Source organism: Kogia breviceps, chromosome 2 (genome assembly GCF_026419965.1).
Source record: "Kogia breviceps isolate mKogBre1 chromosome 2, mKogBre1 haplotype 1, whole genome shotgun sequence".
In the NCBI taxonomy this organism is placed as follows: Eukaryota; Metazoa; Chordata; class Mammalia; order Artiodactyla; family Physeteridae; genus Kogia; species Kogia breviceps.
Window position 1 is genome coordinate 64,552,119 of NC_081311.1, and position 26,633 is coordinate 64,578,751.

Consider the following 26,633-nt stretch of genomic DNA (forward strand, 5'->3'; position numbering starts at 1 on the left):
CCACAAACAGACAAACCTGAATTTATAGGAAATAGAGAAAACAGAAGAGCATGTTAAATGATATCACAGGGAAGCAATACTCTAGATTATGAAAACTTGGTTTCTTAAATAATAATAAAAAGAACTACAAGAAAAAAACAGATGGAAGAATTCAAATATTGAAGAGACTTAATGAAATCACACAACATAAGACTCTTATTTGGATCCAGGTTCCAATAAACAAACTACAGAAGAGAAAACAGAGCATGTATGAAGCAATTGAGAATCTGAAGACTAATTTATATTTGAAGATATTAATTACTATTAATTTTTTAGATGTCATAACAGTATTGTGAGTGTTTTTGTTTGGTTGGTTTTTTATTTATTATTCACTTTTGGTTGCATTGGGTCTTCGTTGCTCTGCACAGGCTTTCTCTAGTTGTGGCGAGCGGGACTACTCTTCGCTGCGGTGTGCGGGCCTCTCACTGCAGTGGCCTCTCCCGTTGTGCAGCATTGGCTCTAGATGCACGGGCCTCAGTAGCTGTGGCACGCGGGCCCAGCAGCTGTGGCTCGCAGACTCTAGAGCGCAGGCTCAGCAGCTGTGGCACATGGGCTTAGTTGCTCCGCGGCATGTGGGATCTTCCCAAAGCAGGGCTTGAACCCTTGTACCCTGCGCTGGCAGGCAGGTTCCCAACCTCTGCGCCACCAGGGAAGCCCGTATTGTGAGTTTTTTAAAAAATAACCCTTTCCTGGCCTTCCCTGGAAGTCCAGTGGTTAAGACCCCACGCTTCCACTACAGGGGGCACGGGTTCAAACCCTGGTTGGGGAACCAAGATCCCACATGCCACATGGCGCAGCCAAAAGAATACATTTTAAAAAATAATAATAATCCTTTTCCATTAGAGATATGTACCCAAATATTTATGGGCGTGATAACATGTTATCTAAGGTTTACATCAGAATAATTTCAGGAGCAAGAAGTGAGTGGGCATTTGGATGAAATAAGATAATTGTTGCAGCTGGAAAATGAACACATTACACTGTCAACTTCTGTGTATGCCTTGTATAAGTTTGAAATTTTCTACTATACAAAGTTAACAGGGCTTCCCTGGTGGCGCAGTGGTTGAGAGCCCGCCTGCCGATGCAGGGGACATGGGTTCGTGCCCTGGTCCGGGAAGATCCCACACGCTGCGGAGCTGCTGGGCCCATGAGCCATGGCCACTGAGCCTGCACATCCAGAGCCTGCGTGTCCATACCCTGTGCTCTGCAACGGGAGAGGCCACAGCAGTGAGAGGCCCACGTACCGCAAAAAAAAAAAAAAAAAACAGTTAACAGAGGGCTTCCCTGGTGGCGCAGTGGTTGAGAGTCTGCCTGCCGATGGAGGGTATGCAGGTTCGTGCCCCGGTCCGGGAGGATCCCACATGCCGCGGAGTGGCTGGGCCCGTGAGCCATGGCCGCTGGGCCTGTGTGTCCGGAGCCTGTGCTCCGCAACGGGAGAGGCCACGGCAGTGAGAGGCCCACATACCGCAAAAACAACAACAACAACAAAAAAAAACCACATGGATTTAGTGTTCTGATCCATTCATTCAATAAATATTTGCGACTCTTCTTACACACAACTCTAAAATATTACCCACTCTTACCCATAGAAACTCATTTTGTTTCACTCTTTGTATTTTCAAGATCACATTTGCAGAGTATTAAGAAAACTTCTGATGAAAACGGATAGAATTCTATCCTGACTTAACAGATCATGAGAGGCCGGCTATAAATTCTTTCTGAATGAGACTCAATTCCAAGAATGACTATCAAACCGAGTCCACAAAGGACATGATTTTTTTTTGCTCAGTGATTCATACCTATAATCTCAATTAGAGAAAGCATGAAAAAAGACTTACCTGTTTTATATGTGGATTCATGGCCATTTCAGTTACATTCTTTTTGGTCTCACAGAAGATAATAGCCCTCCCTTCAGACCCACTGTAGACTTGAAGGACATCTCCAATAACTGCTGGCCTCTGAGACCAATGGCACTGGATGGCCAGATGCTTTGAAGAAAGAAAATATCAAATATCTGCTTCATTAAAATCATTGAAAAAGATTTCTCTTGTACATTTTTTTTTCTATTTGTTCAAGAATTGGCCTTCCTGGAAGACAATAAGACAACGATTCTCCTCAACCCCATTTGAAAACAGCAATCAGTAGGTGAATGGATAAGCACATTGTAGTATACTTATACAGTGGAATACTGTTCAGTGATTAAAAGGAACCAACTACTGATCCATGCAACAATATGGATGAATCTCAAATCATATGCTGGGTGAATGAAGCCTTACAGAAAAAGAGTATACACAATATGATTCCGTTTGTCTGAAGCTCTAGAACAGGCAAAACTAATCTATAATCTATGATGGAAAAAAAGCAGAACAGTAGTTGCTCTGAATGGGGACTGGGCAGGGGCACAGGGGAACTTTCTGTGATCATGGTAATATTCTTTGTTTTGATAGGGGTTTGGGTTACACACATGTATGAATTTGTCAAAATGAAGCAAATGTACACTAAAAATTTTGCATTCTGTTGTATATAAATCTTATCTCAAAAATTGTAACTATTAGGTGGATGAACCTTGAAAACATGCTACATGAAAGAAGCCCGACACAAAAACGCCAAATGTTGTAATGATTACATTTATATGAAATAACCAGAAGAGGTAAATCCATAGAGACAGAAAGCAGATTGATGGTTGCCAGGGGCTAGGAGAAGCGGGGAATAGGGAGTAAACGCTTAATAGTTACAGGATTTCCTTTTTAGGTAATGAAGCATTTTAGAAGTAGATAGAAGCAATGGTTGTATAACACTGTGAATGTACTAAACGACACTGAATGGTACACTTCAAAGTGGTTAATTTTAGTTATGTGAACTTTACTTCAATAAAAAAATTGTAAATATTGAACTCTAGCTAAAGATATGCACACTAAAATACTTATGGGGAATTATACTGATTTCTGCAATTTGAAATAAATAAAAAAATCAGATGGATATAGGGATGAGTAGATATGCAATAAAGCAAATATAGCAAAATATTAATGGAAGAATCTAGCTGCTGGGTGTATGTGTGTTCATTGTAAAATTCTCTCAACTTTTCAGCCTGTTTGAAACCTTCATGATAAAATGTTGGGGAAAAAATATACTGTAACATTTTAAGTCTGTGCATTTTAACATATTATATCTCAATAACATTGTTTAAAACAATTAATTACATAACACATGGAAAAAAGAGATAAGCACAAAGAAGAAAACTAAGAATCATTTGTACCAGGTATGTCAAAGTCCTGCTTCTTCCTCCCTACCTCTCAAAAATAAAAATAAAAAAGATCCTGAATCTGATCAAGCCTCACAATCTACCATCAACTCACCAGAAAATGAAAGCAGAGGAACATGTTAACTAATATCACAGGGTTGCAAATCAGCAAAATTGAGACTATGGGAAACTTGTAAGACAAATTATCAGTTCAATAAAAATTGCAAAGAAAAAAAAGGGACAGGGCTTCCCTGGTGGTGCAGTGGTTAAGAATCCGCCTGCCAATGCAGGGGACACGGGTTCAAGCCCTGGTCCGGGAAGATCCCACATGCCGCAGAGCAACTAAGCCCGTGCGCCACAACTACGGAGCCTTAGCTCTGGAGCCTGCGAGCCACAACTACTGAAGCCCGCGTACCTAGAGCCCATGCTCCTCAACAAGAGAAGACACCGCAATGAGAAACCTGCACACTGCGATGAAGAGTAGACCCCACTCGCTGCAACTAGAGAAAGCCCGCGTGCAGCAACGAAGACCCAACTCAGCCAAAAATAAATAAAATTTAAAAAATAATAAATTTAAAAAAAGAAAAAAAGGGACAGAGGAACCTGTGTTTTAAAGGATTTAACAGAGGAATGGATAAAGAAGATGTGGGGTATACATACAATGGAATATTACTCAGCCATCAATAAGAAAATGAAACCTTGCCATTTTTGACTACATGGATGAATCTAGAAAGTAAGTCAGACAGAGAAAGACAAATACTGTATGATCTCACTTATATGTGGAATCCTAAAAAACGAAACAAAACAAAATGAAAACAGACACACAGAGTACAAAATGGTGGTTGCCAAAGTGTGGGCGGGGGAGGTGGGGACCCAAAACAGGTAAAGGGGATTGATAGGTACAAACTTCTAGTTATAAAATACGCCACGGGGATGCAATATACAGCATAAGGAATACTGTCAAAAATATTGCAACAACTTTGTATGGGAACAGATGGTTATTAGACTTATTGTGATCATTTCACAATATATGCAAATATCAAATCACTATGCAGTACACCTGAAACTAACAATATAGTGTACGTCAACTATATTTCAATTTTAAAAAAAGATGGTGAATAAACGTTCAACACATGGATAAAAAAAGACTTAAGACATAAATTAGTAGCAATATAAGGATCTTACTTGAATCCATATTCAAACAACCTATTTACGAAAAAAAGACAACTAGGGTAATGTGAACACTAGGTATTTAAAGATATTTAAAAATTGGGGTTTTTTATACTATGATGGTAATTTTGTGGTTTTCTGTTTTTAAAGAGGCCTTATTCTTTTAAAAATATATATAATTATACAAAAATGAAATGATGACTGGACTGCTTCAAATGTAGGGATTAAAGAATGTATGGGGGTATAGAAAATATCAGTGTTAAAGCCTAGTGATGGGTACATCAGATCCTTTGTACTATTCAACTTTTTTTTTTTTTTGCGGTATGGGGCCTCTCACCGTCGTGGCCTCTCCCGTTGCGGAGCAAAGGCTCCAGACGCGCAGGCTCAGCAGCCGTGGCTCACGGGCCCAGCCGTTCCGCAGCATGTGGGATCTTCCCGGATCGGGGCATGAACCTGTGTCCCCTGCATCGGCACTGTGCCACCAGAGAAGCCCCTATTCAACTTTTGTACATGTTTGAAAGTGTCCTTAATAAACTTTTCTCTTTTCTTTTTTTAATTTATTCTGGCTGCACTAGGTCTTAGTTGAAGCATGCGGGCTCTTCGTTGTGGCATGTGGGCTCTTACTTGCTGTGTGCATGTGGGATCTAGTTCCCTGACCAGGGATCGAACCCAAGCCCCCTGCATTGGGAGTGCACAGTCTTACCCACCGGACTACCAGGGAAGTCCCATTAATAAGCTTTTCTTCACTGATACATTTTATGTTCTTAATGTAAAACTTTCAGCCATTACAAAATATACAAAACTTCCTTTGACCATCCCATACTATAAAAGTCCTCTTTCCCAGAAGTAATCATTATTATTAGTTTGATGTTTATCCTTCCTACCTATCTTTGTACATAAATACCTAAAGAATCCATTTAGGATTATTTGTGTATTTTTTTAAATAATATGATTCGGTACTTATCTTATAATCTGGTTTTTATCAAATTCATTCTTTTAAACCATTACATTGTATTTATAGATTATACTCTTGTTCACCTGGACTATTTTTATTTACATACACATATGTCTATCTGTCAAGTGTAAAAGTGACATATGGTACATACCTGTCAAAATAATGCAAATATCACCTTTAACTCTTTAAAAAAAATACTATGTTTAAATTTTCATGGAGTCAAAATTATAAACCCTTTCCTTTATGGTGCCTTCTTCTGTCTTTATGTTTAGAAAAGCCTTCTCTTTCCTCAAATCAAATAACTGTTGACCTACAATCTGCTGTAAATTATTTTATAGCTTAATTTTTTTAAATCTTTGGGAATATTTTTGGGATACAGTATGAAATGAGGATCTTTTTCCACCTAAGCTTTAACAAATTATCCCAACACCAGCAAATTGGGATGAATTATTTCATTTTTCACGTTCTACATACTTTAAGTCTGTCTCTATGGATGCCTGTATATCTCCTGTTAGGACTTGCCTGTTCACAAACTTTCTTCCCCCTATTTATTTTACTGCTCCTGAGTCTCAGACTATAGAAATACATAGGTATCTTATTGACTAAGGGCAAAAAAGAGATATTTGGCCTGAACTGGTACCCAAAACATAAGTTTAGCTTCAACAAATTTCAAAATATCAACTAAAAGCTAAAATCTATCACACTGGAAAGCTACTTACTTCCACAGTAGTTGCAGCCTTTTGAGTCATTTTCCCAACAAGGTCAACCTGTTCATATCTGGATTTCATGTATTTTTTTGCAACTTTGTATACCCACTGTGGGCAAGTTGCAGAAAAAAGTAAAGTCTGAGGATTGTCTTCAGAATCTTAAATAAACAAAAAGAATTCAAATGCTTTCTCAATTTCTTAATATCCCACAATGTAGTCAGCTCTTAAAAATCCCCCCAAACTTCAAAGAAATAATGAAAAATTCAAAACTTGGGGTGAATTTTGAACATATAAACTTTACTGCAAGTATCAAAACTTTCAACTTTCAAAATTGAGGGAAAATATCAATATGAAGAAAACTGAACCTAGAAGAAAGATGAGAATTTAAGAAGCAACAATGAGCAACGAAATCAGTAAAATGAGTTAGTAAAACTACTTACGATAAAATAATACATGGAAGAAAGCAAAGAAAGCTAAGAAAATGGTTAAAGTATGCTATTGTACTTTCTTGTTCAGGAAGAAAACAGATACCAAATACCTTTAGTTTTGTTAGAACACTGGTGACAATGTATTAAAAATCATAAAATAAAAAATTCATAAGCTTTTAGATAAGAAAAGAATTGCTAATGTGTTTATTTTGAATTAGGATATACCAGTTTTGTAGGATTCATGGATAATATCTTCAACTTGTTCAGCAAAACCTAAATCTAACATTTGATCCACTTCATCAAGCACAACGTGGCGCAGTTTAGAAAGATCTAATCGGCCGCTCTGCAGATGATCTTTGATACGACCAGGGGTCCCAACTAAGATGTCAATACCATTTCGAATATGATTAACTGTGAGAGGAGAGAAATATCAATAATATGTAAAAATTCAAATGTAGATTTTAGAGTTGAGTAGCAAATAGATCTTTGTGCTGTCATCATACACATTTACTCACTTTGGCTTTGATATGATGTTCCACCATAAAAACATGCCACACTGAGTTTCTTAGTTATATCTTTGAAGTCTTTGGCTACTTGGTTTGCCAGTTCCCTTGTAGGAGCCAAAACAAGTACCTGAGCAAAAGGTTTAAAAAACAAAAAGGTAAGTTTCTGTAGACCTCTAAGTTCAAACTGAGAAGACTATTTTTTAAGGTGCATTTAAAACTAAGAATCTCGGGCTTCCCTGGTGGCGCAGTGGTTGAGAGTCCGCATGCCGATGCAGGGGACATGGGTTCGTGCCCCGGTCTGGGAAGATCCCACAGCCCACGTGCCGCGGAGCGGCTAGGCCCGTGAGCCATGGCCACTGAGCCTGCACGTCCAGAGCCTGCGCTCCACAGCAGGAGAGGCCACAACAGTGATAGGCCCGTGTACCGCAAAAAAAAAAATCAAAAAAAAAAACAAACTAGGAATCTCATCATTAATGTCATAGTATTTAAAGACAGAGCACAAATAACAACAACAAGAACAGCTTATGTTTATTATATCCTCCCTTACTCCCTTAAGGTCTCTTTTCAAAAGTCACTTTCTCAATGAGGTTCCTAACCCTCTTTTCATATCCTCCCAACCGTGCTTCACTGTTTCTCCTTAGCACTTACACCATGTAAAATATTTATATTCTACTGATTTGCTCATTGTCTGTCTCACCCACTAAAATGTAAGCTCCACGAAGAGAGGGATTTATGTCAGTTTGAGTTACTATTCAATATATTCCCTGAACTTCAAACAGTGCCTGGCACAGAATAGATACTCAAAAAATATTTGTTGAATGAGTGAATGAATGAATGAATGCCCAATATGTGCCACTTTTTAAAAAAAATTTTTCAATTTATTTGTTAAGTAGAATATGAAATCGAATTTGTAGCTAGTACCAGAGAATGCACTTAACTGTTTGGTGTTTAATGAGAGCAGCTTCTTCTACACAGGATCCCAAGAGACTTACTAAAAAAGGGGCAAAGCCCCTTATTAAGCAAATAAAACTTATGTTTCAAACAGGTTATACAAAAATTGATTTACCTCTATTTCTCTTTTTTTGATATTTAGAAAGGGCAGATTTAACAAAAAGTAGCCATAAACTTTCTATGTACAATGCCAATTATAATTCTGCAAACAATAGTGCTTTACACGAATTATTTAATTTGATCCTCACAAAAACCCAATGAGGTGGCATTATTTTCCCAATTTTACAAATGAGGAACATGAGTCTTAGAGAAGTTGAGTCTTGCCCAAGATCAAGTAGCTAGAAGTGGTGGAGCTGGAATCTCTAGTAATGTCCTTCTAGCATAAAAGCTTTTTAAAGGCAGTGTTGGGACTGTGTTCTATTTCTATTACTTTCAGACTTCCTAATTTCACCTAAGAAACGGAACTCTCTAAAAAAAGATTTGTCCTGTTCCAAGACCACTATTATTTAATTACATTCATATATGTGAATTTACTTTCACACCGTAATAATATTTAGGAGTCTCAAATAACAAATTACTTTTAGCCACATATCTGTTCAAATTTTGATACTGATTCTTTTTCTTGGCCACGGTGCGTGGCATGTGGGATCTTAGTTCCACAACCAGGGATGGAACCCGTGCCCCCTGCAGTGCGGAGTCTTAACCACTGGACTGCCAGGGAAGTCCCAATACTGATTTTTTTCTTCTTCATGTTTATGAACCTGAAAGTGAACATAGGTTCTAAAAGGGTCAAATTTTAGGCTAAAATCTCACTAGGTCCTCTCTGTTCTTTACTACTGATAAATTAAGACAGATCTCCAGTACTCCAACAACACAAGGAGTAGCAGTATCATTTCTATAATACTCTTAAAGTCAATCAGTAAAATAAATATTATTTACTGAATGACCAAATAAACAAATACCTCTTCATCAAAATCACTTTAAAAGCAAAGGTCAGGGGCTTCCCTGGTGGCGCAGCGGTTGAGAGTCCGCCTGCCAATGCAGGGGACGCAGGTTCGTGCCCCAGTCCAGGAGGATCCCACATGCCGCAGAGTGGCTGGGCCTGTGGGCCATGGCCGCTGAGCCTGCGCGTCTGGAGCCTGTGCTCCGCAACGGGAGAGGCCACAGCAATGAGAGGCCCGCGTACCACAAAAAAAAAAAACCACGAAGGTCAGAACTGAAAAAAGAGAAGAAAAAGGTCACTTAACATACTAACTGTAAATAGTCCTAAACTTAGATATGCTGGCTTCATAATATACAGTTAGCAAAGACATCTATGGATCCATACACATTACATTCATATGCAATAACTCACTTTAGCTTTACTTGAGATTTATCTTAAAAATCAAATTTTTGCTTTAGGAACCAAATTTTTACTTTATGCCCCAGGACTAACTTTTCTATCTTTGGGGTACTTGAACTTAAGACCAGTATACTGTGGTTTGTTGTTGGTTTTTTATTTTGGTCACGCTGTGCAGCTTGCAGGATCTTAGTTCTCAGATTCAACCCCTGCTTGGAGATTGAATCCGGGCCACAGCAGTGAAAGCACTGAGTCCTAACCACTGGACCACCAGGGCATTCCCAAGACCAGTATACTCTTTCTTTCTCTTTCCATTAGAGTAATGTTTAAACCTTTTACTCCCTATAATGGTTACCTTTGGTGAGCGGCTTTTTTTAATTGTCTCTTGATTTCTTTGGAGTCTTTCAATCAAGGGGATGGCAAAAGAGAATGTCTTTCCTGTTCCTGTCCGCGCTTGAGCAATTAAATCTTTTCCTTCATATACAGGACCAAAAGTCTTAACTTGAATAGGAAAGAGATATGTTACCCCTCGACCTGTAAAATGAGATTTCATTGAAATATTTACTTAAGACCAGCAATAGGAAAAAATACATTTATTTGAAAATAACATTCCTGATTCATCAACATGTGCCTAAACATACATCACCTAACAACATTTACAGTTATTCCTACCCCAAAGAGGAATTATTTAAAAATTGGTCTGAGGGACTTCCCTGGTGGCGCAGTGGTTAAGAATCTGCCTGCCAATGCAGGGGACACGGGTTCGAGCCCTGGTCCGGGAAGATCCCACATGCCGCGGAGCAACTAAGCCTGTGTGCCACAACTACTGAGCCTGCGCTCTAGAGCCCACAAGCCACAACCACTGAAGCCCACGCACCTAGAGCCCATGCTCTGCAACTAGAGAAGCCACCGCAATGAGAAGCCAGCACACCCGCACACATCAGTGAAGACCCAACACAGCCAAAAATAAATTCATTTTTTTAAAAAATTGGCCTGAACTTTTGACAAATACATATAATTCTTTAAAGTTAAAAACCAAACCAAATACCAAACAAATTATGTAGAAATAACTGCAATTTAAAAAGCTATTTCTCTATGCTTTGTATATTCTCCTTTTGGTCAGAAAAGGCACAAGAGTTTTCTAAAATCTAGTTTTAGATTTTCAATTGCATATCCATTAAAATTCATTGTACCTTTCAGAAGCTTTATAGTCTCTTCAGAAATAGGGAAATTGGAGAAGGCTCCTTCTTTCTGTTCACACGTTAGGGTCTGTCAAAATGAAATCAAAGACCTAACTGATATAGTTCATATCCCACCAGGTCTTTAGAATCTTTTACTCATTTACTGCTTTTAGTTCTACTAAATGAGCTAACAAACCAACTTAATTAGTATTTGCAAAAACTGTATAGGTTAACTTACAAGATAAATTAGTGGGAAATTCTTTTAATTTCAAAACTATCTCTTTAAATAACAAGCTTACTTAATACACTTTCCCATAATACATTTAAAAATGATTAATTCACACACAAAACTCTTTAGAAATACATTTACTACATAGATCAAAATATAATTCCACTTGACTGAAGGTATTATGAAAGAGGTATTCAATAATCTAAATCATATTCACAGATATAGATAATATTAATTACGAAGATTAACACAAGCCTATAAACCCGCCCCAGAAGCTAAGCAATGAGGAAAGTAAATTGTTTCTAAAACTAAAAGTTAAATAAGCTGTTCTATGACTCTAAAAAGCATTTTTTAGGTCACTAATACAAGGAAAAGTTCCTGTAAGCTTGAAAATTTCTCAAACATATATAGAGGTTAGCATGACATTGTCATTTAACATCTATTGAAAACTTTGTGTACTAGTCAATGCATATATAGAACAAAGACAATATATCTACTTTAAAACTTTATTACTGGTTGTTTAAAGAAGGTAGTTCCAAAACCACACACCATAACAAGTTTCAAACTAAGAACCAGATAAATCATAACATCAAATTCAAATTTAATCCATTTAAGCAAACCTCAATGTTATCTTTTCAAGATTAAGAGAAAAAAATTTTATTAGAAAAGTACACATTTTCATTGCAGAAATTTTAGAAACCACATATTAAAAGAAAGAAATTGTAAAATTATCTACAATCCAATCAGCTAAAGACACAGTTGAAACACACACTCCTCTATGCACACATACATTTTTAAATGAAAAAAATCATATGTATATACTATTTTGTAATCATTTTTTTTCATTTAATAAGAGACTGAATACCTTTCTAACATATCTATGCCCTTTAAGATCAATGCATTCTATTACATAGGTATAGCATGTTTTATCAAACCAATCGCCTACTCTCAGACATTTAGGATGTTTAAATTTTTCGCTATTACCAACATCACTGTGATAAAATACTGATTCATACACCTCTGCACACCTCGTGATAATCTCCTTAGGAGGATAAATTCCTAGATTTAGAACTCCTGAACCCTAACATAATCTGAACAAAATAATAAACTGTTAAGCTTATTACAATACAGAGCACTACAGTAGGCAAAACCCCAACAGAGCAAGAAGTATACTCTGCTGCTCAGCAATACAGATTTGTAGGGCCTTATTTAGAACAACTCTCTAACATATGTGTTTCCTGACAAATAGCAAACTCACAAATAAAAAAACACCATATTGTAAAGGATTCAACATTTTTTCTCAAAGCTCCCCAAAGATTACACATTAAATTAAGCTCAAATGTATTTAAATTAACAGCAACTATCAGATTTTTTAAATGTAAAGATTATTAAATACCAAGAGTTATTAAGAATATCAAAGTTGTTTTTTGCTTAAGAGATAAGTAATTTAATGACAATTTGTAATGCCCAGATAAACCTATGAACTCTGCTAGAGGAAAAGTGCAAGAACAAATTGAGTAAATTCTGTGCAAGAATATACCTACTCTGGGCTTCCCTGGTGGCGCAGCGGTTGAGAATCCGCCTGCCGATGCGGCCGGGAAGATCCCACATGCCGCGGAGTGGCTGGGCCCGTGAGCCACGGCCACTGGGCCTGCACGTCCGGACCCTGTGCTCCGCAACGGGAGAGGCCACAGCAGTGAGAGGCCCGCGTACCGCAAAAAAAAAAAAAAAAAAAAAAAAAAAAAAAAAAATATATATATATATATATATATATATATACCTACTCTAACAGATACTGGCAAAAGTAATAAGTCCAGGAATGAAGATTCTATACTAAGCATGTTTTCTATACCTCCCAAAAAATTAATACCCTTCTGTTTTAAAAAAGCAAACAGCTTTAACACTGAGTTACAGTAAGACCTAAAAATCATTGAAAGCTGCTATTGTTACAGAAGTACAAGAAACAGAAAGCAAAATATACAAAGTCAAGAGGTCTTCATGTACCCCGTTTCAGAAAGTCAAGTCAGAATTTAATTCATGAGTAATGATGAGGACTGAAATAACCATAAGAAATGCAAGTAGGTGACCATCAATAAGCAATTTGGAAAATCTACTTAGGAACCCAAATGTATAGGAAAGGTTTAAACTTGACCAAGTTCCCCCCCCCACCCAGCACCAATCCCCTCACCAAGAAAAAAGCAATATAATGAAAGAAACAAGAGACAAAGGGGAAAAGGCTCAGGTTTCAGCTGTATAGACTCCCCAGTCCAACTGACAGTATTGGACACTAAGCAGAAAATATTGTAGAATCAATTCTAATTAGTCTAAAAGAATCAAATTATCCTGTATTTCAAGGATAACATCAAATGCAAAACAAAAAGTATCCATACCTCTTCTAGTTTATTATCACTTGATTTATGAGTAGAACTATCTAAGGATGACACTCGCTTTGATTTTTTTTCATATTCGTCAATATCTCCATTTGACAGATCTTTTCTTCTTGACTTACGAGATTTAGAAAATTCATGTGAAAGTCTATTACATCCTTCCTCAGTGTCACCATTTAGTTTCTCTTTCATTTTAGCTTTTTTGGGTTTGGGAGCATCCAGGTCATCTGCAACACCATTTTCTCTTGTTTCTGATTTCTCATCTGAGTCATAATGGTGCCTTGACTTCCTTCTATCACTCTGTGGAAAAACAAAGAAGCAGTGACAAGAGGGTCACAAGGTTTGCTTTGCTTTTAAGACTCTAGAGAAGTTAGAGTATGACTCCCTCAACCAGCAAAGCTCAATCTACTGTATTCTTGAAAAGGTACCTGGTAGAAATCTAGACTGGTTGCTAATGCCAAGCCTAAGCTTTACCTATTGCTTTCTTTCTCATCCCAAATCTTGCACTCTTAAGACCTGGCCTCTAGTCCCTCTCTAATCCCATTATAACATTTAAAGGAAACTGAAATAGCTTCTTTTCAGTAAAAGAATGAGAACTCAAGATTTATAAATTAAAAAACAAGCAAAAACTTCTAATATCTCCAAGAAAAAAATTAATATTTTACTGAGTACCTACCCAGCATTGTGTAATATGTTTTCAGCTTATCTTGTTTAAATCTTCGTAACAACCCTATAAGGGAAGTACAGGTCCATAATCCCTTATCCGAAATTCCGATATCCATAAAGCTCTGAAAACCGAAAGTTTTTTTGTAACTTATTTGGAGACAAAACCTTACCTGACCTGAACTCACTTCGTGGCAAAATTTGACTTCAACTAATGTGAGACTATCTGTAATCTTTATTTATTCCACTAAGTATGAATATTCATATTTAACATTAAGGTGTTTGATTATAGGTCCGGGGCCCCAAACCCTACTAGGGTGTTACCCTTTTAAAAATCCCCAGAATTTTGAATTCGACAATATATCTAGCCCCAAGGATTTTGGATAACGGATAGCGAACCTGTATCACCTTTGCCATTTTACAGACGAGGAAACAAGTTCTTAGAGATAAGTAACTTGCCAAAGACCCACATATGGGATTTCTTGCAAGTGAAAGTGCTAGAAATCAAGCCCTGTTTGTCTTGAAAACCCATGCTCTTTTCACATCATGCTTCCTCCCTGAACTCTGATAAACAGGTTAACGAAAAACCCAATTGTTATACTCCTATGGAATGATAACTATATTAGTAATCCCAGAAAATTGTTTAAAGTTTTAAAAATTTAGTTAATAGAACTTAAAAAGGGGGGAAGTGGGTGGCTTTCCGCAACTTTAGTTTTGAAATGCCAACTTTTGTTTTAATATTTGCGGACAGCAAGAAATGATTTGGAAATTTAGCACTTCAAAATTACTTGGTCAAATGTTCAAAATAAATTAGATGGAAATGTTCAAAATAAATTAGATGGTAGTGACTAGTCTTGGTAAGAACTACCAGCACCGGGTAGCGCAGTGGTTGAGAGTCCGCCTGCCGATGCAGGGGACATGGGTTCGTGCCCCGGTCCGGGAAGATCCCACATGCTGCGGAGCGGCTGGGCCCGTGACCCATGGCCGCTGAGCCTGCGCGTCCGGAGCCTGTGCTCCGCAACGGGAGAGGCCACAACAGTGAGAGGCCCGCGTACGGCAAAAAAAAAAAAAAAAAAAGAAAGAAAGAAAAACTACCAGCACCAAAATTTTCACCACGATTTACAGTTTCTACAAAATACTTTCACATACAATATTCTCATCCATGAAATAAGAGTTGCTATGAAAACTGAATAGCATATTTGAAAATGCTTTGTGAACAGTTTTACATTAATATAAGTTATACAGTTATATGTTACATCATTTGATCTTTAGTTAACTGAACTATCCCACATCTCCCCAAACCAATAGATTCTTCTATAGGAAAACAAGATTATTTATAGAGCAAGCCTCAGCATCTGAATTGCTCCTGGGCCCTGCACTTCAGGGAGATGAAGCAACGTAAAATGAGACCTCTAGGTTCAAGCCCAGCAATAACCCAAGGTGATGAAATACATTGTTCCACATCAGATTCACAGTGCTCGACACTCTCCACCTTCTTGGCTTCCACAACACACTATATTCCCTCCTTACCCTCTTACCTCTGTCTTCTTCAATGTCTCCTCTCCCTTCTCCTTCTGTAGATGCTCCTTAAGTCTCTGTTCTCTATGTACACTTTCATACCATTTTCATGGCTTCAACATACACTTCCAGGCTTCCTTCCTAACCTGCACTCCAGTTCTGAGAACCTAAGGCCCAGCTCCATATCTTAACACATCCAAAACCAGTTACCTTCATCTGGACGCCAGACCACTATTTGAATGCTCTATTTCTATTAGTTGTTACTCCAATCTGTTTCCAAATCTTTAGTTATCTTTCATAATTAAAGGAAAATCAACAAGTACCTCTGGAGAAACTAAAACGTGAAAGCCACTAATTCACAAAGATATAGTGAAATGCAAGCATGGACAAAGATATGGTCATTTCCCTCAAGGATCTTTGGGAAATACTTGGGAAAGAGATACTCAGGAAGAATGAGCTAACTTTACAAGGAAGGGCATAATAAATGCCAATCAAATGATAAAGATAGCACTCTAACAAGACTTCAAGGGGGAATGAGAATACTGTATGTGTACACTGGAGTGGTTATAAAAGACATAAACTAAACCTTGACAGATGGATAGGATATGGATGCAGAAGGAGGGACAAGTATTTTAGAAAGACCAAAATTAAAACAACTGCTTGGTGATTCCACTTACATGAGTTATCTACAGCAGTCAAATTCATAGAGACAGAAAGGAGAATCGTAGTTGTCAGGGGCTGGGGAGAGAGGGCAACTGAGAAGTCCGTGTTTAATGGGCACAGAGCTTCAGTCCGGGAGAATGAAAAGTTCTGGAGATGAATAAATATGATGTCTGCAGACCAATTTGAGTGTACTTAATGCTACAAAAATGTATACCTTAAAATGGTAAATTTTATGGTATGTGTATTTTACCACAATAAAAAATAATAACTGCTTGGCTGGAATGGCAAGTTTACCTTGGTGATAAGGTCAGAAGGGTAGGTTCTGCTCTCTGGGACTACAGAGAATATTTTCATTCTTTGGTGAAATGTCAGCCTTCAAACACTGCTTCCTTACCCTCCAGGCTCTGTTTTCTTTTCTCTAAGTCTCTTTCTTCTTTTGAGGGATGGGGCAGGAAGTCTCTACAACTCTTCTAACAGGTTCCTTGAGGACAAGGGCCTTCTTGGTGCCCAGCAAAAAGTCTGGCATAAATTAGGCTCCATAAACACTTGTGAATTGAATGAAAATACTAACAGAAAAGGCTATTACTAATACAACCCACGCGATCTCCATCACAGCCAAATCCTGGCAATTTTGGCTGTGACACTTTTCCTCAATCCTCTACTGACCCGTTATCGAGGTTTGTAAATCTAAGATCGCTTTCCCCAAGATTCTCACATACAGGACAGAATGACGGAGAAGTTACACATATTCAAGGCAATCGTTTTTCTTAATCATCTTCTAAGACGGCCAACGAGAACCAAATGACAGGCCTCGCTGCTTAAGGACAGAAAGAACAGATTCCGCGATGAGAACTTGAGTCTGCCCATCTCGTAGGCGCCGACAGGAAGGACGGGGACCACAGGAGGTCAGGCCCAAGCCCAGTGCTGCCCTTCTCCAGGTTAGGGGTGTGGAGGTAGTAATGGTCGACCTCTCAGGGACGAGGGTGGCGCGAGGAGAGGCCCTCGGATGCTCCGGCCCGGTTGTGACAGGCCATCAGGTAGACTCCCCTCCCCGCCCAAGCCGGCTCAGCCCAAAAGGAGGCGCGGCCCATCCTCAGCGCACCTTTTGCCTCGCCTTCCTCTGGCTCTCGGTCTCCTCCAAAGGTGCCTCCAGCTCCATAATGTCCCCCCAGAGGAGTTTCCCAGGCATCATTCGCCGCCACCGCTGCCGCCGCCTCCCTCTGGGCACGGCGGCCACAACCACCTACGGGTAGAGACAGGGTGAAAGGAAGCGGGGGTAGGGCAGCCTCCCGGCCAGGGCCGCCTCCCGGCCAGGGCCGTGCGTCACTTCCGGGACACGCACCGCACGGCGGGGTAAAATAATCCCGGATACTCTCCGTTTAAACTCTCTCCTTGCGACTAGGTCTCCCAGCCAATGAATGCGAGGAGTCTCGATTGACTCACCCTTCTTCTGAAATGATTGGCTTCTAGAGTAAAACCCTGACCAATCTCCATAAAGGAGGCGCGAACAGATTAGCATAAAATGTTCGGGTTTTTTTTTTCTCCCTCTCCTTCTCTGTACCACACACCGAACATTTCTCTTGACCACATCGGAGATGCTTCGGGGCTTCCCAGCATTCACTGCTGGGGCTAGGAAGCCCCTCAAAGGCGGCGGCAGTGGCTGCGCGCGTGCGCGGCGGGCTGGCAGGCAGGAGAACCTGCTCGTGGGGTGGCGGGGGGCGATAGGAGCTCCACGCGCCGCGTCGCCTTTTGACGCCGGAAGCTGCGGGCCTCGGCCCCGCCCTTTGCGGGGTGAGGCGTTAACGTCTAATAGCTTCGCACTAGGCCAGTGGCCCTGAGTTGGTGGGAAGGGGCGTCTTGGGGTCTGGAGTGGGTTAGATGGGCTTGAGGTGAAGACTAGGCCCGGACAGCCTTCCCTCAAGTCTTAGGTTTTAGTCACGAAGTTGGTCCTTAGTTTAGTTTAGGGCCTTCCCACCCTCCCCATTTGACATTAGAGGAAACTAACCCCCTAAAAGAGGGATTTACTTGTCTGAAGTCACACGGTTCGTGGCACACAGTCAGGACTAGAAAACTCAACTCCTGAATCCGATATCAATGCTTTCTCTGCCACACCAGCCTTAAAGCTTTGAGCTTACCAAAGCGTTTGGGGGGAAGATGCTCCTATGAAACATAGAATGAATAATGTTAGGAAAACCTGGAGACACCTAGAGAAAAAATAAGCCTAAATGTCTTTGACAGATTATGTATTTGCAGTGGATAAAAGAATATTAGTTATGGGGATTAACTAGCCCTGAATTACAACCTTGAACAAAACTGGAAACGTTTTGATATTACAAAGGACTAACTCCTGAGCATGTACCTTTCTTTTCTTACATCACTGGTGCTAGCTGATTGGCTTTCCTTTCAGAGCTATTTCCTTTTAACTCTTCATGATCTCTTCAACCTACGCTTGAGAGCAAGAAACCAAATTGCGATGTAGAAGCAGGGGCACTTCACAAACCACTTGACAATGTCTAGCACACCAGCCTTGTAACCTGAGCATCAAACTTATGTCTTAGCAAAATTTCAGATTGCTACAAGTCCTAGAGTTTGGGGATTGGTCCTGAATAGCTGAAACCACAAATGATAAATCTGTGATTGCTACAGGCCTCCTGCATTAAGTGTGGATTGGCCTGAAGTCAGGGGCTATATGTTTATCTAAACGTTACCTTATGGATTCAATACTGTGAATGGAGTGTTCAGGTGTTGATGGTGAAAAAATGCATATCTCTCCCTAGATTATGGGAATAGCTATGCATCTCTAGATTGGTCTTTTCTAAAACCTTTTTGTCCCACTCTCTCACACCCACTCCCAATTCTACCACTGTGAAGTCTTTGTAGCCCTACGACAGGGTATGATGTGCATGGAAGCAGGAGTGGGTGTGGCTAAGAATGTCACAGGTATAAAATTGGGATAATAATGGGAATAGATGTCAGTATGTTGTGGTTGAAAATCAAATACAGATGAAGTTTTAGCTCCTCAAGACTATGTTTGGCATTCATTTTTTATGTCGGAGGTCATACAGCAGGTCTGAAAAAGGAAAGGACTAGACTGTTGGAGGCGCCCTAGGCAAGAGACTAATAAGTATACTAGTGTTTTTTAAATGACCTTCTGTGATTTGGGACACTCTACAAGCCCTACCTTTCTGAGCACCAAACTCATGTAATGAAAACTCTGGCTGCTGTCTATGCCAGGTGGAAAGGGCAACTGTGTGTAAATTAAACCTAGTCATAAGTAACTTGACCAAACTGTGGCTTAGCTGAAAAAACTGGGGTACCACTACATATGTGTTCTCAGTGGGCATCAACTAGAAAACTTGGGAATGGGGATGAGGGAATAATTCTTTTTTTCATATTTGGTCCCTATAAGTCTCAAAAGATTTATACTGATGATGAAATTTATTGGGGGGGGGGCCTTCCCTGGTGGCACAGTGGTTAAGAATCCACTTGCCAATGCAGGGGACACGGGTTTGAGCCCTGGTCCAGGAAGACCCCACATGCCTCGGAGCAACTAAGCCCGTGCACCACAACTACTGAGCCTGCACTCTAGAGCCCGCGAGCCACAACTACTGAAGCCCGTGTGCCTAAAGGCCGTGCTCCGCAATGAGAAGCCCGCGCACCGCAACGAAGAGTAGCCCCTGCTAGCTGCAACTAGAGAAAGCCTGCAGCAACGAAGACCCAATACAGCCAAAAATAATAAATAAAAATAAATAAATTTATTTTAAAAATTTATGGGGGGAACCTGAAGGGGTAGCATGAATAATTAAAATGTACAAGTAACTCAAAATGTAATCTTATTAGAACATCTTTGTTTTCCAAATATCTTGCCAGAGCCACTGATATAATTTCTTTCTCAAAATTTGGCAGTTGGGGTGTCTCATCTGATGGTCTGTTGCAACATTCTATAAAGATTTCCCTTGCCTTTCACTTTGGCTCATTAAACTCTATAAAAACAAGATGACTTTTTATAAACTTGCCTCTCTCTGGTCATTCTCAAACCTAGAGGGCTAGATTTTAATTTTTGTCCCATAGAGAGTAGAAGGTAAAAAGAACCATCATTTTGCATCTGCATGTCAATCTTATGTGACAAGAGGAATTGAACCATCATTTTTAAATGTTATGAGATGGAAATAGTTTAAGGGTCAGCTATAAATCGATTAAGAGATACTGGAGGCAGAGAGTGAGGAGAGTACTAAGAAGAAGAAAATGAAAGAGGGACCAGGAACAATGTTTCTGCCATTGCTAGCCATATGACCTTGGCCAACTAAACTCGAAAACCTGTTTTTTTGTTAGTAAGGTGGGGAGGGGGGCAAAAATGCCTTCCCTGCTGATAGTTCAGGGAAATTGGGGGATCCCCTGATATAACAGTACAGCAGAGATGATGTACAGAGGTACTTATATTTCTACTTTTAGCTCCAGGTTTTGACAGTGTTGGCGAGGAGACAGCTTTGAACATATTTAGAATATGTATACTGATGTATGTATCTAGCTTCTAATTCGAATTATTTGGGAAAGCTTTTTAAATGGAGGGAGGAGGTCTGTTTCTCTAATCACTTACTTTGTAGATGCTTTCAATCAAGTGGTGGAAGGGAATAGTCACATCAGTTACTCCAGAAGAGGGCACCATTCCCCAAGAAATAGAACCTGCTCAACTGCTAAAAATGGAACATGTGTCTAAGATTTCAAGTGAGAGAAAGATCTGTAGAGGCCAGAAAGATAGTCATGAGTTTGTTTTTGATATATCCCCTCGCCATTCTTGTTTCATGACTCATGTCTCTTCCACACTCCCTTTACGCACTAGTCTGTCTTCCCCATTCCTTAAAAGCCTTCTCAAGTAGCTGTAGGATGGGTTCTTAAAATACAGTTGATCACAATTTTTTTTTTTTTTTTTTTTTTTTTTTGCGGTACGCGGGCCTCTCACTGTTGTGGCCTCTCCCGTTGCGGAGCACAGGCTCCGGACGCACAGGCTCAGCGGCCATGGCTCACGGGCCCAGCCACTCCGCGGCATGTGGGATCTTCCCAGACCGGGGCACGAACCCGCGTCCCCTGCATCGGCAGGCGGACTCTCAACCACTGCACCACCAGGGAAGCCCCAATCCCAAATTTTTTCACTGCTACGGCTCTTTTTTCTGTTTTTTTTCCTCATGGCTCTGACACTTTGAAACATTCTGTCTGCTAAATTGCATTTAATAATAAATAATTATATTAATAATATATTATATATAATAATAATTGATTCATTATCATTCTTCTAATATATGAATAAGATACAAATGAAGCTTAACAATGTCACACCAGCATGTGATAGGGTTGCATTACTGAGCAAGTGTAATTTCAGTCATTGGCAAAGAAACTGATGTTTTAGTAGCAAGGAGTTAAGCAAAGGGAATGTACAGTTTCTATTAGAATTTTTGAAATTTTGAAAATACTTTGCAGAAGCCAGCTATTCTGAGGATTCCTAGGGGTCTGAGATCCCAGATGAAAGAGGATGAACATGATCTCACATTAGATGAGTAGCCACAATAAGCCCATGCTTTGCATACTTTATCCTATTTATAGCATGAGGTATTAACTGAAAACTTGTTAGCCAAAAGCATAATACCTCCCCCAGGCATATCTGGATTTTGATTAATGATACTTTTCTATAATCTTAACCTAAAGGACTCTCTAAATGGAGGAATTCCAGACAACCTGGCAAAAACAGGGTACCTGTTTTTGTATAGTAGGCCATGTATTAGACAAGTTTTGTGAATCAATATATACACACATATGTTTGTAACAATAGTAGGTACCTCCTGCATTGGGCACTTTCAATAGATTATCCTCAAATCTTACAACAATTCTATAAAGTAGATATCCTTTACCGATGAAAAAAATGAATTAGAGAAGTTTGGTAACTTTCTCCATCACACAGCTACCAAGGATTGGAATTGGGACTTAAACTCATCTGACTCCGAAGCTCAGGTCACCATGCTGTTTCAAGAGAACAGTTTTCTCTTAGCAAACAGACTGCAATGGGAAAGAGAATAAGTAAAATTTCCACACACAAAAATTAATAGTGGGAAAAAATTCAAGTCACCCATTGTAGAGAATAATCTCCCAAATAACAATTTAATAACACGCACACTCATCTTTAATACCTGTGGTCATGTGTTTTGTTTTGTAGAGGGAGGTTTATTGGTTTCATAATAGGCTTCATTTAATACATTTAGAGAGTGTCATAATGCACCTAGTGGCAAAATTAGATGGATTTCATTGGTCCCTTGAGGTGGATAGAGTCCCAAAAGACTTTGGATTCCTTACTCTATTAAGAAAATTGTCCAGGTCCAAGATCAAAGATAGAAGAGTTGCTGGTACTCCTTTTTCCAAGGATTGGTAGGGATAGGTGCAGAAATGAAGAACTGGAAGCAACTTGGGAATCTTGAGTGAGTTCAATATTTCACAGGCCCCTCAATCAATCTTTTTTTTTCTTTTTTTAGAATTGGATATATTTGACATATAACCTTCACTGTTTTGTTTTTTGTTTTTTTGTGTGTGTGTGTGTGAGCACAGGCTCCGGACGCGCAGGCTCAGCGGCCATGTCTGACGGGCCCAGACGCTCCGTGGCATGTGGGATCTTCCCAGACCAGGGCACGAACCCGTGTCCCCTGCATCGGCAGGCGGATTCTCAACCACTGCACCACCAGGGAAGCCCCTTCACTGAGTTTTATAAGCACAGAACCTTACAGTTGGAAGGAATCTTCAAAATCATCTAATTCAGTCATCCTTTTAAGAAAAGTACTGGAAATACCTCTGCAACATACCCGTCAAGGGATCACCAAGCCTCTGCTTGAATGTCCTAAATAGCAGGAAGTTCATCTGTTTACAAAGCCACCTATTTCATCTTCAGATAGTTTTGTCTAATAGGAAGTTCTTCATATTGAGCTGAAATTTCTTTCTCCTAACTTCCATTCACTGATGCTGATTCCAAGCTGTAAGACCCCCTAACCCAATGCCTCCCCCACAAGGCTGTTCTTTCCAGATTACCCTTCTTGGTACTTTGCCCCCTGTAACCACAGGTAATCTTGGAATGCCACCGCAGGTTGCTCAGAGCCACTGAAAACTCACTGAAGTGAGTGGTGCAACCACAATGAAACAGAGCAGCACATCTGATCTCCCCTCCTCTGCATTCCCACAGGGCCTGGAGTCAGCTCTCCACACTGCTGAGTTTCATCTGGCCTTCACTGTTATCTGGATGGTGAGAGCTGGAAAGAGGCACTCTCTATTCAATCATCCTTGGGCTCGAAGGCTTTGATAATCCTTAGAAACCTCTTAGTAGAAACATCCCCTCAACCAGAAATCAGCATTAGCATCTACCCAACATGCTGAAACCACTCTTGACTGCTCCATGTTCCCCAAACCCAAGAGAACTGACCATTCCACTACTTGGTCTGAAAAGACCTGCCAGAAAAAAGTCTGGCAAGGCTACAGAGGTCTTATCGTGAACAGAAGTGGATCAAATGTAGAAAAATTGTCTATCAGCCATCTTCCATCTTTCCTCTAAATCTCTAATTCAGAACCTCCCTTTCACTCACAGCCATCCTGCAACCATTCTTCTTCCCTTCTATCTCCACCATATGAGAACATCCTGACTTCTCAAAGCCATTTTATAGAGAGAGCCTCAAACGTGGGGAGGAACCAAACAGTTGAGCCATATGTGTACTGCCATGGGTATTTTGGACATTGTCATTCAATCCTAGTGTGGAGACATTTGTTCATGTTCCAGCTGTTCACAAAGGATATCCTTGGCAGCAATGACTAGATAGAAGGAATTCTTGTTGCAAAGTACCCAACACATCTATATAAATTCTTTCTGATGATAAAAGACTTAAGTTGAAAACAACGTATCTATGCAACCCTAAAACACTATTTTCTGGGGTTCTGTGTTGAAATCTGGTGAGATCCACTTACCGTAAGAACTTGGTATTGATATGGGTACAAAAATTCACTACTGGGTAGTAAATTAACTTCCTATGTATTTGAGAAACTAATGAATGTCCATCTGATGATTCAAGTTAAATTACATTTAATTGGAAGAAGACCAATGATTCCATGTTTTTTATTGTAAACAATCCATATATTCCCAATAAATTTATAGTAAAATAAGCTTTAAAAAAGCCAATGTCAAAAAAGGAAAAAAAAACAGTAACTACAACAAAATATGTAATGAGGTTAATAACATATATGCTTGGCCTTAGAGAATTCTTACAAACTCAGCTGACTAAAACATTCTATATTAATGCTGTGCATTTTTACAAAAAAAAATTTCCAAAAGAAAAATAAGAATTAAACATTTATGGGACTTCCCTGGAGGTCCAGTGGTTAAGACTTCACATTACAATGCAGGGAGCACGGGTTAGATGCCTGTTCAGGGAGCTAAGATCCCACATGCCTCAAGGCCAAAAAACCAAAACATGCAACAGAAGCAATGTTGTAACAAATTCAATAAAACACTTTAAAAATGGTCCACATAGAAAAAAAAAAATCTTAAAAAAAAAGAATTAAACATTTATGACTGGAGTTAGTTGTAGTAAGGAATTGGACGTGAGTGTTTGACTGCTCTTTGTGCCTTCAAAATTCTGCAGAAAATTCTGTCTTCGTTTTAGTCCATCCAAAATGACTGAATTATTAGATGCCAGACTCTGTGTCCTAAAGATATTAAAAATAACAGAATTATTGCCTTCAAAAAGGGCCTGGATTTCTAACCAAAGCATAATACCTTCATTCACCGTTACTTTGAAGCAGTACATTTACTAACGGGAACTAACTTATCAAATAAGTTAACCTTTAAAAATCTAAAGGGCTCTTTACATTTTAAAGGATTCCCAATAGCAACTCAATTATTTGACAGCTGCTTTCTAAGAAGTTCATATTCTCTGAACATCTGTTCTCAGATCCAATATCAAGTATATTCTAGGCAGAAACAATAAGCTCCATGAAAAATTCCTCTATACAACTAAAATGACCAATATCTTCTTGTATAATTTTTTTGAGTAAGCATATGGAAAGGAAAAGTCAACTATAATATTTTTCGTATTGACCAGCGTTCCTTTCCTAGGAGCGGTAAGCGATGTTAGTCCCTTATCCAACACATCTGTCTTGCTTCAGGCAACTCACATTACTGGTTGGGCATTTTGTTTTTGACATTCCCCTTCTCCCACCTTGCCTCCTCTCCCTCACCTGTCCATTACATCAAGAGATGTCTCAAAAATGTGTCCTCCATAAATCTTTCCACACAGCCCATCACTCTTCATAACTGCCAAAGAGATGTGGAATTAAGAGTCTATGCTTTGTTGTTGAGTTCAATTTGTTTATTGTTTGTTGGTCTCCTCAACTAAACTAAGCTAAATTGTAAGCTTCCTATAGGTAGCAACAACATCTTGTTCATCTCTGTCTCCCTAATCCTAATCCAATTATGGCACATAGTTGATGTCCAAATGTTATCTCCCCTCCCTTTTCCTATAAATGTCTTTAATGATTATAGTTATAAATCTTTCAAGAAAAGCACATTATAAGTGATTTTTAAAAATTAAATTTCTCAAGATTTCTCAAATTTAAATTCTCAATTCATGCCAATTTCTCTTATCTGTTTTGGGTTTGGTTTTGGTTTTGGTTTTGATTTGGCCAGAGAGGAAAAAAAGGGAACCCATGGCTTATTGGTTTACACTGTTGTTTACCTCAAAGACAACATGTTTTGATACTTCAATGACTTAATATGGATTAAACTATTGTTTCAGGCAAAAAAATCTTGTTCCCCAATAAAGTAGATGTGTTTAAAAAAATGCAGACTTCCAGGAATTTAGCCTAAGTTATAAATAATTAAGAATGTCTATAAACATTTAGTAATAACAATTCACTGCAGATTGATTTATTATAGAAAAAAAAACTGGGAATAATCTAAATGTCAAAGGAAGGAAAATAATGGTTATGTAAATAACAGGGTCCACATAATGGAATACTAAGCAGCCATTTTTAAAAATGAGGGACTTCCTTGGCAGTCCAGTAATTAAGACTCCACGCTTCCACTTCAGGGGGCATGGGTTCGATCCCTGGTCAGGGAACTAAGATCCCATGTGCATGCTGTGTGGCACAGAAAAAAAAAAAAAAAAAAAAAATGAGCTGGAGGGAATTCCCTGGTGGTCCAGTGGTTAGGACTCTTGAGCTTTCACTGCTGAGGACTCAGGTTCAATCCCTGGCCAGGGATCAAAGATCCTGCAAGCTGCACACCACAGTGCCCTCCGAAAAAGCAGGATATATATGTACTGATTGCAGGATATCCATGATAAGTTAGGTGAAAAAGAAAGCCACAGCTCTGTATGCTCTGTTGTTAGATAATAATTATATTTATAAATGCAAGGGAAAAAGTCTGAAAGAATATATGCCAAACTGTTAACAATATTCAGGTCACTTCTATGGCATACGAATGGAAAAGGCTAGGGAATGCAGACTACCAGTTTTACTTTTTACATTTCTATATTACTGTTTAAAAAAGAGGTACACAATAATTTTATATAATAAAAAAACTAATGAAGATATATGCCAAATTTTAAGATGACTTTTTAGAAAACTATTTAATAA

General features: G+C 39.2%; 3 protein-coding genes across 9 annotated transcripts in view; 1 reads left to right on the forward strand and 2 right to left on the reverse strand.

Moving 5' to 3' along the window:
* DDX50 (DExD-box helicase 50) overlaps positions 1-17,342 on the reverse strand; it is a 33,382-nt gene extending 16,040 nt beyond the window's left edge. The window contains exons 1-9 of one of the 4 annotated variants that reach the window (XM_067025475.1): positions 17,080-17,307; positions 13,810-13,921; positions 13,137-13,433; positions 10,530-10,605; positions 9,692-9,870; positions 7,056-7,173; positions 6,766-6,951; positions 6,125-6,270; positions 1,878-2,027 (exon numbers count right to left, since the gene is read on the reverse strand). In XM_067025475.1, the coding sequence (XP_066881576.1) occupies positions 1,878-2,027; positions 6,125-6,270; positions 6,766-6,951; positions 7,056-7,173; positions 9,692-9,870; positions 10,530-10,605; positions 13,137-13,325 (1,044 nt within the window). In that variant the 5' untranslated portion in view covers positions 13,326-13,433; positions 13,810-13,921; positions 17,080-17,307. Of the gene's footprint in view, positions 1-1,877; positions 2,028-6,124; positions 6,271-6,765; positions 6,952-7,055; positions 7,174-9,691; positions 9,871-10,529; positions 10,606-13,136; positions 13,434-13,809; positions 13,922-16,271 lie in introns of all 4 variants that reach the window. The other 3 variants (XM_059052683.2, XM_067025474.1, XM_067025476.1) reach the window with 3 other exon arrangements.
* The window catches only part of TYSND1 (trypsin like peroxisomal matrix peptidase 1), a 1,185,869-nt gene that overhangs the window by 1,037,354 nt on the left and 121,882 nt on the right, over positions 1-26,633 (forward strand). The window lies entirely within an intron of this gene.
* Positions 24,088-26,633, reverse strand: part of STOX1 (storkhead box 1) — a 52,650-nt gene continuing 50,104 nt past the window's right edge. For 3 of the 4 annotated variants that reach the window (XM_059052675.2, XM_067025514.1, XM_067025515.1), the window contains exon 4: positions 24,088-24,704. In XM_059052675.2, coding sequence (XP_058908658.1) covers positions 24,557-24,704 — 148 coding nt within the window. In that variant the 3' untranslated portion in view covers positions 24,088-24,556. The remainder of the gene's footprint in view (positions 24,705-26,633) is intronic. The other variant, XM_059052678.2, reaches the window with a different exon arrangement.